The following is a 14,123-nucleotide window of genomic DNA, read 5'->3' on the forward strand; positions in this document are numbered from 1 at the left end:
GGATGCTTTACAAAGAACAAGCAACAATAATGGCAATGGACAATGATAACAAACAAAACAACTGTAGGAAGATGATAGTAAGAGTACAGTAAAGGATAATTATGTAGGCGGGGCAGCATACAGCAGAATATCAGACACAACGAAATGATACAACTTAAGAATAGTAACATTCTTGAATAAGTGGGTTTTCCCGTGCCCGTACACACGCTAGTCAGTCGCGTCTTGCTTCTCCGTGTTCACAACAAGTTTCAAGCCTTTCAATTTAAAAGTCCTCTTTACTGACTGACTCACTCATAAAGTCTTTTGCCGCCATCTAAAGGCGAAATAATGTAACTTCTGTTTTTGTTCACGCTCAGGGACTATTTGTTCAAGGGGAAGGAAGGCTTTTAGTGATTTTACTTCATGAAAGTTGCATTGATGCATATTTTTGGGGGGCTTTAATATTTGTATTGTGCGGTAACCATTTTATAAAAGCAATAAGGTACTCAAGGCTAGTGCTATATCATGAATAAGTCCAGGCTGAAGGGCATTGTTAGGCACGACTATTGCTTACTTAGACCACTTAAAGGGGTGGTTCAGGATTTTCGACATCGGACATCATTTTCAAGTGAGCCTGGTTGTTATTCATCAGTGGAGACAGTTTTCACAAAAATTCATCCAGTCCTTACTTTTGGATAGTTCGCCGGTGCTAGGCTAGCGCAAGTCAACGGTGCACATTAGCCTGCCATTAAAAACAGTTTTACCCACTCCACAGTACACCAAAAGCAAATAACTTATAACGCCAGACTATCGATGTAAATGTCTGTTGAGAGAATAATGTTAGAAATCAAAGTGCTTTTGCATCTCAGGCAAAAGTCTCATCATCATCGGCAGGTAAATACACTTGCGTGATTGTTATGTGGACCGGCTCTCTCGGTTTCCTAGGTAACCAAATATAACTCCGCCGCTGCTGTAGACTGCTTATAAATACAGGGAACAAATTATAACTAATGCAATGTGATGAAAGGGTAGTTTGATTTCTAACATTATTCTCTCAACAGACATTACATCGACAGTCTGGCGTTATAATTTATTTGCTTTTGGTGTACTGTGGAGTGGGTAAACTGTTTTTAATGGAAGGCTAACGTGCACCGTTGACTTGCGCTAGCCTAGCACCGGCGAACTATCCAAAAGTAAGGACTGGATGAATTTTTTTGAAAACTGTCTCCACTGATGAATAACAACCAGGCTCACTTGAAAATGAGGTCCGATGTCGAAAATCCTGAACCACCCCTTTAATGACTTTCAACCAGCATAACAAAAAATGTTTCTGGAACAAATCGCCTACCCTGCCTTTAACTAACTTAGGATGAATATCAAATTGCTTTCTTCATGATTCATTAATCAACACACGAGTAGGAGCTATTGGAAAATTCTGGCATTGCTGTGGTGTTCTTATGCGCTTGTGAACTGAAGGCAGTATTGGACTTACAGCCTGCTCTGCCTCCTCAGTGTTGGCCATTGAGTTCTCGTTGCCCTTTTCTGTAGATACCACTAAACTGACTTCTTCTCCTTGGACGTGGCCAAACAAGATCGGCGTTGGCAGTCCGTTCTTGTTAAGAAGGAAGGGGGGTCCTCGTTCAGCTCCTGTTTTCAGTTTGCCATCATAAAACTCTTCTGAAGGAAACCTGCAAATTTCTTCATGCTAACATGCATGTGCATTTTGTTAAACATCAAAGCAAAATGAGAAAGTTTTGTTCGGATTCTGTTGATTGTTTCTTACCATTCTGTACTGAGTGTCCAGCATTATGGCCAGATCCATGTAGCGTTCAAACAGAGACCGCTGCATGCCCATCTTTTTCACTAGGGCACACTGCACTATCGGCCGGATCTGTTTGTGGTCACCCAGCAAAACAATCTGTAAAGGAAACCAGTGAGATTTTCATTCGAAGTGAAGATGCATATGATTGTCTTCCACTCCTAACGTGATATACGCTGAGAATTACTCAAAAGTGCATGGTCTATAATAGGGGTGTAACGATACCCTCATGTCACGATATCATGATACTGAACTCACAATACGATATTATTATGATACAAAAAATGTGCTGTGTTGATTGAAATGCTAAATTTGCTATTATTGTGGGTGTAAATGAATAGGATTGGTGCTGTTAACCCAATGCACAGGACAATGGTGACGCCAGAATAACAATATTCATGATTCTGAAGCTGTAAATAGCCTACAGAACTATTTTAGACGAATATGCTTGCACTCTGTCACTGACTGGATATATTTAAAATAATGTAGGTCGCTTTTTACTGATAGCATAAGCCATTTGGCATTATCAGGACCCACAAATATTCCCCCATTGCAATATTATACATTATATTAAAAATTATAGTAGTTCAATGTAGTACTGACACTAAAACTCTGTAAACTTGAATTTTTTCTCACACATTAATTTTGATTTTGGGTGAACTATCCACGATACATATTGTCACTATCCACGATACATATTGTTGCATTTTTGTATTGTGATATTTTGTGACACGATATTGTTACACCCCTAGTATATAATGTTTACTGCCAACTAGTTTTAAAAAATATTGTGTAAAAAAGCATTATGCATAGATAAATATTACAATTTATTCTGGATTGTTGTCAGATAACCTCATTATATGCATTTTTTTACTTTTGAATCTCGGAAATAAAAACAGTTATTTTTCATTTACAATCCAATTTTGTCCGAGTCAAGAAAGACATGTTAAAATTTGTGAATGATATTTCAGACAGGAAACTATAAATCAAAATGCATTGTGCATAATCTTAATAATTAGAAAATATATAGGGATTAGGGAATGAAATCTTTAGCAAAAAAATCTCTTTAACACACTTTTTTTAGGGAACGGGGCAATTTTGGACAGACTTGGAGACAACAGAATCTGTTGTGTCTTTTGTTTTGGAGAAACCGATGATGATGATGATGATGATGTCATCCCCGAGCTCACCTGCTGTGGATTGTAGGAAACTAAAGGGATGAAGGCCTCTGGCTCTGTTGCCATGGCACATTCATCAATGAGTATCTGCCGGAAATCCATGACCTCCCGGATCTCGGGTTTCAATGCTGAAGCGCAGGTGCACAGAACTACATCACACTTCCTGATCTCATGCTGATGAGCTTCCTTCAAAACCTTCTTGTACCTGCAAAGACGCATTTTGTAAGTCATACATATTTGTATACAACAAACGGATTTGTTTGGTCTAAATTCACACACACACACACACACACACACACACACACACACACACACACACACACACACACACACACACACACACACACACACACACACACACACACACACACACACACACACACACACACACACACACACACACACACACAAAAATCATTAAATTACCAAAACAAAGTTTCTTAATTCCACTACACAACACATTTTCCCTTATTAGACACATCTGATTCTATCTTATTAGGATTATTATTTTATCTTCATGCTTCATGCCTGAACTCAGCAACTCAACTCTGCACTGATGGACCAGGATTGAGAAACACTGGACTATAAAGATATTGTTGACATACACTTGCCATTCAAACCTGCACCAAAAAGTTAAGAAAACCTTTACTTAACATGAAAGTTTATCGTCGTTGAGATGCTAGAAAGCATTTCTAGAAATGTAAGCTTCTGAAAAGATAACATAACACTAAACACAACACCACATATAACATAACAGTTTCTGTTCTGAATGTTAAATTGTCAAAACAGTGTTCTAACCATATATCATTGCATACAGTAGCAACATCGATACGTCTGTGACTGTATTTTCTCGTGACTTTATATCTTCTATCTTTTCCCACTGAACATTGTGCCTGACACAGTTTTTCATCACATAATATCTTACTAGTTACCTCTGTTTCACATTTGAGTAATCATGACTGGCCATCCTACAGATTAATTAATTAATTAATTAATTAATACTAGATTTTTATTTCATTGGAATATTTTTTTTAAATGGCCTCATGGTGGCAGTAAATACAAGAACAGTCTACTACACTTCCACCCTCTGAAAGCATACTCTCTACCAACATCACACAGGCATTTATGTAAACTTTAGTCTTACTCACTCATCTATTTCATCCTCTGTTAAGTTCCTTTCCAAGGTTGTTATTTTTTCTGAAAAATGATTTTCAGGTTTACGGACAAGGTACATCAGTGTAATATCCCTGCAACAGAATTAGAAGTTTAATGGGTTTATTCACACACTGTTGTAAAGTGCACCACCTACACATGTGATGTAATGAGGTCATGTTACAACACTATATTATCCTACTATTATCATTGGCTGCAGTCTTCCTGTCAGGATTTAGACCATTTCATAGTACTGAGACTCCTCTCATCAGAGTTACAAATGATTTGCATTTATCTTCTGAACGTGATTGTATCTCCATATTAGTGTTACTTGATCTTAGCGCAGCATTTGATATTAATAGACCACAACATTCTTTTAAATAGACTTGAAAATTACGTTGGCATTAGTGGAATTGCATTGGCATGGTTCAAATTGTACATATCTGAACATTACCAATTTGTAGAAGTAATGAATTGTGTGTCATACTGATCACAAGTTCAGTATGGAGTGCCTCAAGGCTCAGTACTAGGACCGTTGCTTTTCACCCTGTACATGATGGCATTGTCTTGCTTTTTCACTCCCATTTTTGTCCAACTTTTAAGCTTCATTTACAGAAAGCTCTTACCTGAGCTCCTCCTTTGGTTTTTCATCACGGCGGGATCTGCGGCAAAGCTTCAGGTTACTGTCCAGATATGGAAATTCACGCATTTCCATCTGATCACAGTAGATTCTCAGAGGCTTTAGGACTCCCCCGAGTTTTAGCAACTGCTCTGGGACACAAGATCAACAGGTAATGTGAGTAAACTGTTTAACAAGTAAAATAGAGTCTGAAACATATTTTACACATGCATGGAAATGCAAATGCTTCTCACAAGTTTGATTTTATTCGGCATTGCATTCTAAAAAGAGTCAGAATCCCATTCATAAAAGTAAACTGTCTCTTTTCATGCTCAGTTTTCTTTTTTAGTAAATACAGCACACATTCAACAATTGTCCACATGTTTACATATGTTTGCACACTGTATGTTTCTAGCTCCCTAGCTATATTTGTATGAATAATCAGACTGCTAGGGTCTGCTATCTATATAAAAAATAAAAATAAAACACTATACACAATTCACCTGCAACAATGTCCACAGACTTGTTCGAAGGTCCACAGTACAGGATGGCAGGCTTTTTCGGGGGTTTCTGATCAGGGTTTGATTTGGAAGATTCAGAAGTGGCCAGAAAGTCTTTGTTCTTCATGAAAAACTGGTAAACAATGTGAATACCAACCACTGTTTTCCCAGTACCTGTGGATGAAAAATGCTATGGTGTATGGCACATGAGGACACAAAACAAAACAGCACACAAAAGTGCAGCACACACAAAAACACTTTAAAAGTGAATGCACCTTATTCACATGACACAGCAGTTAAAGTTTCTCAAATAAAAGCATATTTTTAATTCAAGTGCTTGCAGATACATATCCACTTTATTCAGCACTGTATTGATTACTGATACTGACTGAGAAACCGTAACAACTTCCAAATGATTCAATGAACTGCAAACCCCTTTGGCGAAAATAATCATAGCCATCACTAGTTTCAAACATACTACAGAAATACTGGAGGACACACATTGTACAGTATTTACCTGGTGGGCCTTGAATCACAGTAAAAGGTTTCTTCATAGCTTCCTCAACAGCTTTCTGCTGGCTCTCATTCAGAAGTGGCAGGTTCAGGCTTTCGTCCACATTGTACAAGTTGACATTTTCTACATCAGCATCTAATTCAACACAAGAAGGTTTTGACAACATTAACACATACATGAGATATTCATAGACAAGGCATGGAAATATTTTATTCAAGGTGTCCCCGTTACAAATGTACAGAAAATCTTCAATCATCTGGCATCAGGACATGAAAGTCTCAAAAGCACCAAGTGCATGTATTGTATGCTTTTTCTTCTTGTCAAACTCATAATTTTTTTTTTCTATATATTTTTTTTGTATCAGAAATTGACATGTAGGCAGAATATTGCAATGGCATTTATATTTGTCTACAAAACAAATCTCAAGAATTTGTTTCCCCCGCCTGTCATGTGCAGGGCTGTACAGAGTCCCTAAAGGAACATGGTGAAGGAAAAAAATATCAGATGGAGGAAAAAATATTAGTCAAGGGTATTCTCTAGCTGTTGAGCGTATCGGTTGTACACTCGTTATTGCGGTGCATTATGGGAATGAATGAGTGTACTTAATAACATGCACTACGGTTTCGGACACCACTAAAAATGTCTGTTCCCTCAAATAGTGCCATTTTTAAGGATATAGGGGGCGATTCGGACACAGCCTAGGTTTTAAGGATCTGTACTGTCCTGTCACTCATCATTTAGCACTCGCATCAGTTTGACGTTAGAAAATCAACCCGAGTAAATTGCGTAACATTTCTTTCTACCGCATCTCAATTCTATCAGCTGCTCGGACAAAGCATTCAAGACATGAGCCAGAGAAAGAACAAACAGGGCAATGTCTTACTATTTAGTAAAGAGAGTTAGTTTAGGATTAGTGTAACGGTCACCAGCTGGAGTGCCCTTGAGAGCCACCAGAGGGCACTCCACATCAGACACTCACGTTCACTCTCAGACTACATTTCCCATACTCACTGCCCGGACTCATCTCTGATCACTCATCACAGTCACCTGTACCTCATTATCACTGATTGCATTCACCTGTGTCCCATCACCCTGTTAGTCTCAGTCTATTTATACCATGTTCATTCATTCACTCACTGCGAAGTCTTGTTTAAGTGTTACACTGCAATTCTGAGCGTTTTCCCTGGTTTCTAGTCTTTTGGTTTATTTGGATTTCTTGCCCTGTTCCCTGGATTACTCTTTTGCCTCTGGTCCCTGCCTGTTTTGTTTGTGTTTCTTTGTTGGTTTGTTTGGACTGCCTACCTGTGTTTTGACCCATTGCCTGTTTACTGGATACGCCTCTGGATTACCCACAATAAAGCTGCATTTGGATCTTAACCCTCGTGTCTCAGAGCGGTTCGTAACAATTAGTTGGCAAAGTGCATGAGATTCTAGGGTAGTCTAATCTATGGAAAAATCATAGGATTGCTGCTTATTTAATGTATCGGTAAAACACTGCAATAAGGTTGTGTATACATTGCCATTACACAACAGTGAACATGAACTCGGACCAACAATACATGAACAATACTTTTAAAGTATATGTATTTTTACGTATACTAATTCATTTGTAGTATTAAAATAAGTGATATAGCATCATTAAGAACTAGCACAATCTAACATTAAACAAAAGCATATTCATAAATTAACCAAAATGAAAAAGATCTAGCCAAATGCATCCCCTAACAGCCCTGATGGGAGTGGAATATTCTGCGGATGATCTATGCAAATTAAAGAACACAGACACAGCCAGATCATTTCCATAATGACCAGCACAATCTACCAAGAACAGTGCAAATTAAGAATAACATGTCTTGGCAAATGATAAGTTCGGATAATGACTTCCTCTAGCATTTCAAATAAATTAACATGAGTGGAGAAAATTCTCTCTTTTCCACACACTCTCTAATCCCTCTGTTGCCTCCTAGCAGCAACTATCACAGCAAACATTTTTGAGCGTTAAACCTCAGTAAATCACTTTCACGTTGCATGATTTATTTAAATGCTGGATGGATGGATGGATGGATGGATGCACATGTAACGGATGTGGAAGGACACACTCACAAATGGGGTTCAGCTCGAATTTATCTTTTTTTGGAAACAACAAGAAAGACAATTTACATTGGCTGATGACAGACTGCAGACATTCATATGGACCACAGCATCGACACTTGAATCTGCTGCCGTTACCACTAACTTGTATTATTCACATTAAACACATAGTAATGATATACAATGTGAAAAACTTAACATAATACTTATAATAAGTACACCAATGTAAATGTACAGAATAGTTAATTGCAGACAACATCAGTAATCCTTCATTAATTGTCAAATAACATTTGTTAACAATTATAACAGAATAAACACGAAAGCAACATACCTTTTTTTGGAAACAACAAGAAAGACAATTTACATTGGCTGATGACAGACTGCAGACATTCATATGGACTAGAAAGATAGAAATGACACATTCACTCAACTCATAATACAAATAATCGTTAGATAGTTAAGACAGACGCAATCGTCACGAGAAATGAATCCGTGCTCGCACGTGTGACGCACATGGAAATTCAATACATCTTATAATACTCTCAACAACCGTGTTAAAGTGCTAAATGCATTATCTATATGTTCACATATATGTGTAACGTAAACGACTCGGGGTAAATGTGAATTAGCTCAAGACTATAGGGAATATTAATATTTATAACGCATGGTCATAATTCATAAGTCGCATGTACATTTATTTTATCAATTATCGAGATTACCTTGTTCTGTACTGTCTGATCATTACAGTTAAGAAGGGGTATCCCTTTTAAACTCCACGAAAGTTTTATCTTCTGGCCGCGAATATCAAACTTTCTGAGTTTATGAATTAAAACTACTCAAGGTAGTCAATATCGAGCTTGTAGCTTAGATCTTGAAATTTCATTGACTTTTATAAGGTGGGTTTTCAAACACAGAGACAATTAAAAGTATAAATGGGTTTATTAATAAAATGGCACACACTAGAGATTATATAAACTACAAACATAAACGTACGTAAAAATGCAAACACCAATAAACATTTAACCGAACACAAAAACATGAAATGAAAGAAAGAAAGATATAGAGGGAAGATAGAGGGTAACTTAGTCCACAGACCTAAGACCTAGACACCTGGAACAGCTTTTATAGGAATCAATATACTTGCGAGTTCTCTTTTTGGTCAGGCTGAAGCTGATGCAAGAAGCGAGGATGGTGTCCTGTTTCTGCTGCGTCTTCCGGTGTCGCGGGAAGCTTGAAAGGCTCACTGAATGTGATGTTACCGAGAAAGTTCAGATTCGTCTCCCGGGATGGGAGAGGCTGGAAATCTTAGTTGCAGAGACCGGCAGCTACGACTGGAACATGGGTTCGTTCGATGGAGAAGGCCAGGGCCTCCTTCAGATGTTCCTTGGAGAAGCGCTGCGCCGGGGAGGAGGGTCCAGAGAAGTTGGATGAGTTGGAAGCGGAAGGATGAGAGAGGGAAGAGAAGAGATTTTGGACTTTTATCAGTGTCCCAGGTGCCGTCCCCTCCTTCGTGAAGGACGAATCAGCTGTCGAGATTTTTCGAGCGGGAAGATTCCTTTGTCCGGTTAGACACGCCCACTCGAATGAGTCATGATTGACTTTAACTGGAGAGGATTTTCTCCAGACATATGAACTTATAAAACAATGCGCATCACTGAATTCTGTTATAGGAATTCAACTCCGTTAGCTGGAGAGGATTACAAAGATATCAAAAATAGAATCTAGGCGTTGTAGCCATGCAACGATACATTATTATGCATTTGTATAGGCAATAGCAGTTCTATTAAGGTCACAAATAGGACATATGCTTTCCTATGGGTTACACACACCTCTTAACACACAAATTTATATATTTAGTACCTTTAGGAGTGACTTTATGGGTAAAAGTCCTTTTCTGTAGGGGGTTTCTGTTTCACAGTCCAGAGTGTGTTTGTATGTGTGTGTGTGTTGGAATGTTGCGACCCTGTTATCTCATGCATAGGGCTGGATAGCTCTGTGGTCAAATTTTATGACCTGCCAATGAGCTCGGGTTACGGGATGCGATTCTACTGGGAGAACATTCTTCAAAAATACATTTCAGATCCAAACACTCGAAGATCATAACTGTATGATCACAACACATTAATCACACATACATACAGGAAATTCAGATACCAGTCTGAGTTACACACATTTTAAGTTAAACACAAAAGGATGTTGGTGTGTGTGTGTGTGTGTGTGTGTGTGTGTGTGTGTGTGTGTGTGTACGTGTGTGTGTGTTCTGGAATGTCACGAGTCTGTGAGGTTGTAAAAGTCACAGGGAGTCCAGAGCTGAAATGGGGGTTTTAGAGGGGATTCTAAGAAAACAGGGTTTCCTTATGTGACTCAAATGTCCCTCGGGGGAGCCACAAAGATGCAATTTTGACCGTTCAAGCAGACTTGGAGATCAGGATTTACTAATTTGAACAGCATGTGACCGCATGTCATAGTCATTGTCGTTACATATTCCCCCTTTTTGTTAGATAAAGACCTCGGAAGGACTTTATCGAACAACAAATTAGCGCAATGGTCGATGGCAAGCGGCTGATGACTGAGGACTCAGGTCAAATGAGGTTTAGGCGAGCCCCGGATCGGGACCCCCTTTTTGCGGTTCCATAGGAAACCACCAGACACGGCTTTGTGAGCTTTGCTGTGGCTGCTCACATTTGGTAGGGTCTGGTACAGGGTGAAAGCCAAGACGGGAGTCAGGGCGTGGTCGGTTACCGTGGAGGTGCACCGCACAGTGTCATCTGGGGTCCAGGTATGGACACAGGTGAGGTGTTCAGGCTGGGCGGTTGCCCATGCTTGGAGGGACTGTGTTGAGTGCGAGTCCTGCCTTGGTGTTCAGGACTCAGGGTTGCTCTCTCCGTGCGATGCCGGATGCCAGACCTGGTGAGTGTGGCTGCTTTCTCGCGAACCACTGCGGCCTGCATCCTGTTAGAGGCGATAGGGAGAGAGAGAGAGAGAAGGAGAGGAAAAAAAAAATTCCAGCGATGGAGGTCCTTAGTTGGTTTAGGACAGTCTTTTTGGTTCGCTGAGGTTGGTATGCCACATGCTTTGATGTCCCATGCATGGCTTTTTGGCACATGTGGCGTCATTGTTACGCCTGCCCCCCCCCCTTGTGCTTTGTGGCTTTACGAGCTGTGGCGCTGTGATGGCAACAGGTGCACAATGCGTATTGAAGTCTTGTGAACGCAACATGTGCGTGGTGGCAGACAGCTGTCTGAGGCACTGGTTGTCAGTGAGCTCGGATGGCCTGCGAGGGTGGTGGAGGGGTAAGTGGTGGCATAGGAAAAGTCTGTTCATCAGAGGCCCGCATGACTTTCTTTGTACACAGCGGAGGTAGCGTTTTAGCGGCTCTGAGGCGTGCAGTGTAGTTGGTAAAGTTCGTTTGTGCTGTGTAATCACTGCAATGGTTAGGGTGGGTGGGTGGGTTGTCTGTATGTGGCGCAGACATTGGTTTGGTTACTCAACTGCAGGTCAGTCAGGACCTTGAAGCAGTAGGTGTCAGTGTTCGTTTTCTGTGTCTGTGTCAGACGTGGCTGCACTGTCTTCATCTGTGATGTAAGAAGACTCTGCCTCACCAGTGTTCTGGAGAGAGTGGTTACAGGTTCGACGGTCTGGGCTTGGAGTTCTGGACGGCGGGTGATGCTGGTTCCAGAATCTTTCCGAGCGGTCGGTCCGACGCTTTGGACGGGCACCGTCACAGTCGTGCCGCCACCTGCTGGCCTGGAACGGTGTTGATTCTCTGTGGTAAGGTCTGTGTGCCGATGAAGATCGTCCAGGGCATTTTGAAGTCTTTCAACTTCCTGTTGTAGCGTTGTGTCCGTCTCGTCCTCTTCCTCGGTCAGGAAGATTAGCTGGTCTAGCCGACTCTGTGTGTGGGCTCGGTCCTTCCGGGCTTCTGTGGCCTGGAGCTGTAGTGCGGCTGTCTTTTGCTGCAGGTCGGCGTTGCTCCTTTCGCTGTCCCGGGCCCTGGCGACGAGTTTGAGTGCGAGGTCTCCGAAGATTTTGGACAGCTGCTCGTGGCTGTATGTCTGGGCTGGATCATGGGGCTCGAACTGGCTCAGGTCTGTGTCCCGTTGCTCTTGGCTCGAGCGATGTGGGTCCTGGGGCAGCACGGTCTTTGTTATGTCCCTCAGCCATGCCTCAAGGTCGTCCCAGCGGACTGCAGGACAGGGTGAGCTCGACATCTCGGCTTACTGTTGGCGAGAGAAGCACAGCACACACAAAAAGAGACAAAATGCAAGTTTGTTTTAGGGTCAAATGAGCTATACTCATACGGGCTATGCCGTTTATGAGAATTTCGGGGCTAACTGATGCCGACAGTTAGCTGAGCCAATTTCGTGGGTATGGATGAAACCCACAATAGAAATTTGGACAGGCGGTAGCCTGGGGGTCGTTTTAGCGACGCCCGCTTTGATCGTCACTCTATTATTCAGCTTTTCCTGGGGTCTCTCTTAGGTTCTGTGTCTAAGTGAAATGAAAGAAACAAATCACAACAGAGTGGAGAAAGAGACAAGGTTGAAGGTAGGGAAGATCAGAGGGAAACACAACACAAGGAAGTGAATTGGTCTGCAATGAAATGTCACAAACAATAACACGGGGAGCGTTATTTAAGGAAAATAAATCAAATAAGATAAAATAAAATAAAATAAAGAGGCCTAAGCCTTATTAACACTGCGAGAGTTCCTGATCGGGCCAGGAGATGCGTGGGTTATCGGGACAGGACCTCGAAAGAAAGTCTGTCTTAGAGAGAGAAAGGTGAGTCCAAGCACTTAAAATACACCCGAAGGAATAGCTAGTATTCTGTGGTTCCTAATAAGTGGATGGGTTCTATCAAATTTTAGTTCACCTGGGGTGAATAGAGGTCATCCAGGTGGAAACCAGCGGGCGCGGTCAGACCCTCCGACGGTCCCAACACCAGAAGGAGTGCAGTGTCAGTAACGTCGGACAGATGATCCCCGCCCACCGGAAACCAACCAGTGATGACGTCTCATTCACCACAGTGCACTGACTGAGTCCTGCCAATAGATACACAATGAGGGATTACAATGTTGGACTTAAAGTAAATTAAGGCTTTCTGGTTTCATCAAATTGAGTAAATAGGTATGCAGGAGTCAGAGGCAAAGGCTTTACTAAAATAATGATACAACAAAGGAAATTACGATAATTGGTTGTAATTATCAGAATAACCTACCCCCCCCCCCCCCCTTGGAGAGACTGGAGAAAGAGGGAAGAGAAAAATAATTATCAATGAAATAAAATTTGAATAAACAACACAGGTTTGAGACGCAGGCAGAGGAAAAGGCCCCGGCAGTGGGTTTGTGCCACAAGGGTGAGGGCCGTGTTTCCTCTCAGTGGTCCACCTGGTTGAATAGACACAATTTGAAAAATGCAAACTTGTTTAAATTAAAATTCAAATAAGCATGCAAGGAGAGGTCCAAAATACTAATAATAAGGAAGGAAAGAAAATTAGAATGATAACAGTGATGTATCCATACTAAAAATAATCAAAACTGAAATTCAGAATGACTTCCTATAATCCTTACAATAACACTGAAGTTATTAGTATTGATTATAAAAAAAAAAATAATCAAACGAAAAGGGTGGCAATGAGACACTTCAATTGCAGACTGGGGGTTAAACAGATATTGATAAGTCGACCCAAGATCGCCACACGGTGGCGTGCTTCTTCCTAGGCGGACCTATCAATGAACTGAGTGAATCGAATCTAAGTTTTTAATTCGAAAAGTTTTCCTTTTTTTTTTCGAACTTAACTTAAAGTGTGACCGTCGAAAACAGAAAAAGGAATTGTCTAACTCCAAATAATATCAGCATAAGCTAAGCTTGAATGCAGTTAAGTATTTGAGAGAGAAAAATGAATGCAGAGAGAAAAAGAAATTGAAAGCAAGTATTATCTTAGAACGCCACGAGATGGCGTAGTTGCGCTCGCGCAGGCTGACGTCAGTGGGAGGCGACGCTCACGCAGGATGACGTCGGTTGGGGGCGCGTAATTTGAGAACTGCCCCAGACTTAGAGGCTGCCCTCTAGTGTCGGTCAGTGGCGTAATTCAGCAGATTTTTTTTTTTGGAATCACGTGGTGTTTTGCGCTTCTGTTGCATGCGGAAGACTGACGCGAGTTTCACAACATGTGACTAACAGGAATTACACATTATGCATTACACATTGAGACGGTTTTAGAATAAGAACAGGGATTATCGTCTTTTCTTAATTCATAAAACTGGTCTCC

General features: G+C 41.0%; 1 protein-coding gene across 2 annotated transcripts in view; it reads right to left on the reverse strand.

Moving 5' to 3' along the window:
- The window catches only part of LOC309493196 (3'-5' exoribonuclease HELZ2), a 35,959-nt gene that overhangs the window by 2,938 nt on the left and 18,898 nt on the right, over positions 1-14,123 (reverse strand). For both annotated transcript variants that reach the window (XM_082162319.1, XM_082162318.1), the window contains exons 4-10: positions 5,765-5,896; positions 5,251-5,421; positions 4,755-4,899; positions 4,125-4,223; positions 2,989-3,181; positions 1,763-1,897; positions 1,472-1,684 (exon numbers count right to left, since the gene is read on the reverse strand). In XM_082162319.1, coding sequence (XP_082018445.1) covers positions 1,472-1,684; positions 1,763-1,897; positions 2,989-3,181; positions 4,125-4,223; positions 4,755-4,899; positions 5,251-5,421; positions 5,765-5,896 — 1,088 coding nt within the window. The remainder of the gene's footprint in view (positions 1-1,471; positions 1,685-1,762; positions 1,898-2,988; positions 3,182-4,124; positions 4,224-4,754; positions 4,900-5,250; positions 5,422-5,764; positions 5,897-14,123) is intronic.

This window comes from Leuciscus leuciscus (genome assembly GCF_965113295.1).
Source record: "Leuciscus leuciscus genome assembly, chromosome: 2".
Taxonomy (NCBI): Eukaryota; Metazoa; Chordata; class Actinopteri; order Cypriniformes; family Leuciscidae; genus Leuciscus; species Leuciscus leuciscus.